General features: G+C 34.8%; 1 protein-coding gene across 1 annotated transcript; it reads left to right on the forward strand.

The window, feature by feature from the left end:
* Window positions 1-763: 763 nt before the first annotated feature.
* Window positions 764-4209, forward strand: ved (ventrally expressed dharma/bozozok antagonist). Its single transcript, XM_073830229.1, has 3 exons — window positions 764-1043; window positions 1946-2205; window positions 3639-4209. The coding sequence occupies exons 1-3, from the start codon at window positions 764-766 to the stop codon at window positions 3984-3986; spliced, it is 888 nt and encodes a 295-aa protein (XP_073686330.1). The 3' UTR covers window positions 3987-4209.
* The last annotated feature ends 634 nt before the right edge of the window (window positions 4210-4843 follow it).

Here is a 4843-nt window from a genome sequence, read left to right on the forward strand (position 1 = left end):
TGTGCTTTTCTCATTTTGTGGTGCTGGAACTGTAAATAAGTAAGTAAATAAATAAATTATTTATTTTGGGTGTAATTTTTTCAAATTGTAGTTTCTTTTCTAAAGAAATGTTATGATATAAGAATTATTAAAAAAGACTGAAATCTCTATTTGTTATTTTGCAAAAAGTAAGTAAGAAAGAAAGTTTATTGTTTATTGAAAGTTTTAGTGTATTTAGCTCTGTGTAAATGACTTAACTATTTAACTATTGGGGTCAACAAAGATTGCTGTTGATTATGAATCAATCCTCTGTTTTTAACCTTGAACTTCCTCCATCACAGTGTTGTAACGTGAACATATGAAATGACACACACACATGCACACCTCAGAGAGGAGACAGGATCAGAGATGGTTTTAGGGAGGGGATTACATCTCCAGACTTACTGGTGCCAGGAGTTAATGGGTTCACTCAAGGCCGATTGAGACGTCTTCATTACCACACTTGTGAAAACTGAAGGGGTGGAGATCAGGACGTTTCCTTTGATCCGGGGCGAAGTGAATTGTAAATGAGCTGGGATTAGCCCTATAAATACTTGAGCCCCATGCTGGAGGTGTTGATCAGTGAACCCAAAGCCACCCTCAGCAGAACACAAACACACATCTCACTCACTCAGTCACAAGACTTCAGCTGGAAAACTCACCTCAAACTAGAAGAACTGCACAACTCCACTGTTTTATACTGGATACCTGCTTTTCTTTGCTGGATTTGGACACATTCTCTAAGATGAAGGGCCATTTTTCCATCGAGTGGCTTTCTCAAAGCAGCCAGGCCTCTGGATCCACACTTCCCTCAAACTCGTGGGTCTCTCCTGGCCAGGACGTCCCGAGCACCTCTGGCACCGCTTCTGAGAGCCTTCCTGGCTTCTACAGCAGATGGAGACCGGAAAACATGGAAAATCAGGAGAAACATATGGAGCCAGCACAGCCGGGAAACTCTTTGTTGTGTACATCTACGCAAGAGATCGAAGCAAATGACAACAATATCATCCAGCAACACACTGACGGTAAGAAACTGTTCCATGATGTTAACATCGTTGAATAATTTTTTACAACTAATTCAATTAAAATAAAATAACAGCAGAATTTTAGATGACTATTTTACAAAAAATATTTATTAAAATTGAAAATAACCTTTCTGTTTTAAAATATTTTAAACTGTAATTTTATACTTCACCTTTACCTATGTTAAAGTTGGATTTATACTATTGTAATGTTAAATAATTTAAAAAAATAAAATAAACAGTATTTTAGACCTGTATTTTACAGTAAATGTATTTTACATTAAAATTTCCACTATGTTAATGTGCATTTATACTATTTTACTGTTTAAAAAATGTAAAGATACTGTTTATTTTACTTTTAAATACATACATATATATATATATATATATATATATATATATATATATATATATATATATATATATATATATATAAAACAGTAATTATATATTTTAAATAATGATTTCATGTAATATACAGGTCTATAATACTATGTTTATTTTATTTGTTTGATTTATTTAACCGTAAAATAGTATAAATACACATTTAACAGTTCAAATTAAAAGTGAAGTATAAAATTACAGTTTAATTAAAATACTTTAAAATAACTTAAAATTCTACTGTTTATTTTTATTTAATTAATAGTAACATTCAATACATAATTAAATTCCTTAACATAATAGTTAAAAGTACTTGTAAAATACTGATAAAATAATAAATAAAACTAAAATATTTGTCTTAAACAACTGTATTCATCCAGTATAAATCCATTTCATGTAGTTTAATCCCATTTTTAAAAGTAATGCATATAACAAATTTACAACGTGTATATTTTCTCTTTCTGTCTTATGTTTTTACCTGCCTTCATGTTTGAAACTTTATGTCTTTTTGACATTCCCCACAGCATCAGAGCCAGGTTTCAGCAGCAGCACGGAGGAAGAAGAGACGTCAGGCTACGAAAGCGAGGGCAGCCGTTCTCTCTCACCGGGGGCCCCTAAAGAAGCGGTGCCGTCAGTGTCTCCCTCCACCGGCGGCCGCAGACCCCGAACGGCCTTCACCGCTGAGCAGATCAACAGTCTGGAGAGAGCCTTCAAGAGAAACGCTTATCTCGGAGCCCAGGACAAAGCAGAGCTCTGCAAAAGACTGAATCTGTCTGATAAACAGGTAAGAGGTCGATTTAATTGTTATTACTATTATTTAAAATGGGGTTATAATGCGATTCAAAGCGACAGTTTGTTGGTTTTTATCTCGAAAGTTTGACGGCCGCTTTCAAAACACAGCGACGAAGCTTCGAATCCTTTGCGAATCGTTTGTTTTGATTCAGTGATTCAGAACGCGTTTCAAACTGCCAAAGTCACGTGATTTCGCGATCGCGGTTTCCTTATCTCTTTCGAAATTTTTAGTATTATAAATTTGTAGACATTTTTGCTAAAACATTTGTGTGATGTAAAGAAAGAGTAGTTATCAATAATCTCTTAACGTACTGTTTAGCCAAGTTTGTCAAAAACAAACAAAACACATATTATACAGACACTTCATATTTAATGGTATTTGATTATTTGTTAGTTTGACGGCCGCTTTCAAAACACAGCGACGAAGCTTCGAATCCTTTGCGAATCGTTTGTTTTGATTCAGTGATTCAGAACGCGTTTCAAACTGCAAAAAAATCACGTGGTTTCGCGATTGCGTTTTTAATTTTTAGTATAAATGTGTACCTTTTTTGTACCTTTAAACAGTAATGGACGCTTTCAAAAAACAGCTTCGTGAAGCTTTGAAAGCTTCGAGTCATTTGTTTCTATTCAGCGATTTGAGCAGGGTTCAAACTGCCAAAGTCACGTGATTTCGCGATTCGCGGTTTACTTACCTCATAACTTTCGAAAAAAAATGTAGTATTATAAATTTTTGTTAGAACATTTGTGTAATACAAAGAAAGAGTAGTAATCAATAATCTCTTAACGTACTGTTTAGCCAAGTTTGTCAATAAAACAAGTAAAACAATTAATAAAAACATATTATACAGACACTTCATATTTAATGCTATTTGTGATGATTTGTTAGTTGCATTTATTACATTACACGTTCAATAAAACACTTGTTTGGTCTCAGTTTTGATCAGCAGGAGTCACTAACGCGTTGTGATTCGAGCGCTTCGAAATAGTGAATCATTGCGAAGCAATTGATTCAGTTGATACAAAGATTCGAATAGGTTCGTTTCTCCCATCGCAACCTTTAAAGGTCCACTGAAGTGCCTTGAAACACGCAGCATATCTTGTAAACGCGAATTTTGTCGTTGTTTTGAAGCACACTAGCTCATAGATAATCTTCAGGCTAATATATTCATACTAAAAGCCAAAAAACTTTAATTTTGATTTCAGGGGGACTAATGGTACACTGACTGATGGCTTATCTTTCTTTCCCAAATGTCTGTTCTAGTAGTATGTAAGTTTTGTTAGGGACGAAATTTAAACAAAGTACAAAAACAACAAATGCACACATGTCCACTCTGTTAACCATGGGGGGCTTCAAAGTCGCAAAAATACTGATTTAACTTTTGTTTATATTCAAATGTGAACTTATCCTATGTTTCTCTCCATCAGATCAGAAACTGGTTCCAGAACCGACGCATGAAGCTGAAACGCACCGTTCAGGACAGTCTGGCTCACGCCTGCCAGGCCAAGGTGGTCTCGCATATGATGCATTACTCCGATTTGCACAGTTTCCGTGCCGCTCCGTATCCCAGCTACTACCAGGCGGTCCAGGAGAGCCCGGCACCTTACGGCCCAGGTTTCCACTACAGTCCTGCCACAGCCGGAGGCCTTCCGACCCTGCCTGTGGAGGCCCTGTATCAGTACAGCACCCTGCAGAGCCTTCCTGCCCATCCCAGTAACCCTTCCATGATGAGTCCATACCAAACCTATCACTCGCAGTACTACAACACACAGTGAGAGGAGAGACTGCCAACAAAACATTCATTTCTGCCTGTTTAAGCCTTTAGGCTTGGTTTACATCTTTGCATTTGTGAATACAGGGTGAAGTGCAATAACAAATGTGATCTTTTTTAAAGCTATTATTTAAATATGTTTGTAAATCTTGAGAAAGTGTTCTATTTCGTTCATGTCTATGTGTACAAGAGGAGTGTATAAATAAATCATTTTCTATTTCACTACACCGAAGTGTGAAATGCTTCATTACCACACACTACTGTTCAAAATATTCCTTTGTGTTAAAAGTGAGATTTATAGTGCAATTTTCTATTTATCACTGTTTTCAACATTGATAAGTGTTTCTTGAACAGCAAATCGGCATATTAGAATAATTTCTGAAAGATTCATGGGATACTGAAGAGGTAATGATGCTGAAAATTCAGCTTTGCATCACAGGAATAAATTACATTTTAAAATATATTCAAATAGAAATCAGTTATTTTATAATCAAAATAATATTTCACAATATTACAGTTTTTAGTGTATTTTTGATCAAATAAATTCAGCCTTGGTAAGCAAAAAGTCTAAAGCTCCAGATAAATGCATTTGAAGCATATAATCACTCACTGCTATTGGTAGTAACACATTGTTGTAGTAATATTTCACATTATTACTGTTTTTACAGTATTTTTGATAAAAAAAATGCAATTCTTTTTTATGCAAATATTAAAGAATCTTACTAACCACACACTTAAACAGTTGTGTATGTTTCTCATTTCATGGCAAAATCAAGTGAGAAAACTATTTTCTATAAAGGAAAAAAATAAAGCATGTTTTCGAACCATTAAGATTTTTATACATCGCAAAAATTAAGCAAT

This window comes from Garra rufa, chromosome 23 (assembly GCF_049309525.1).
Source record: "Garra rufa chromosome 23, GarRuf1.0, whole genome shotgun sequence".
NCBI lineage: Eukaryota > Metazoa > Chordata > Actinopteri > Cypriniformes > Cyprinidae > Garra > Garra rufa.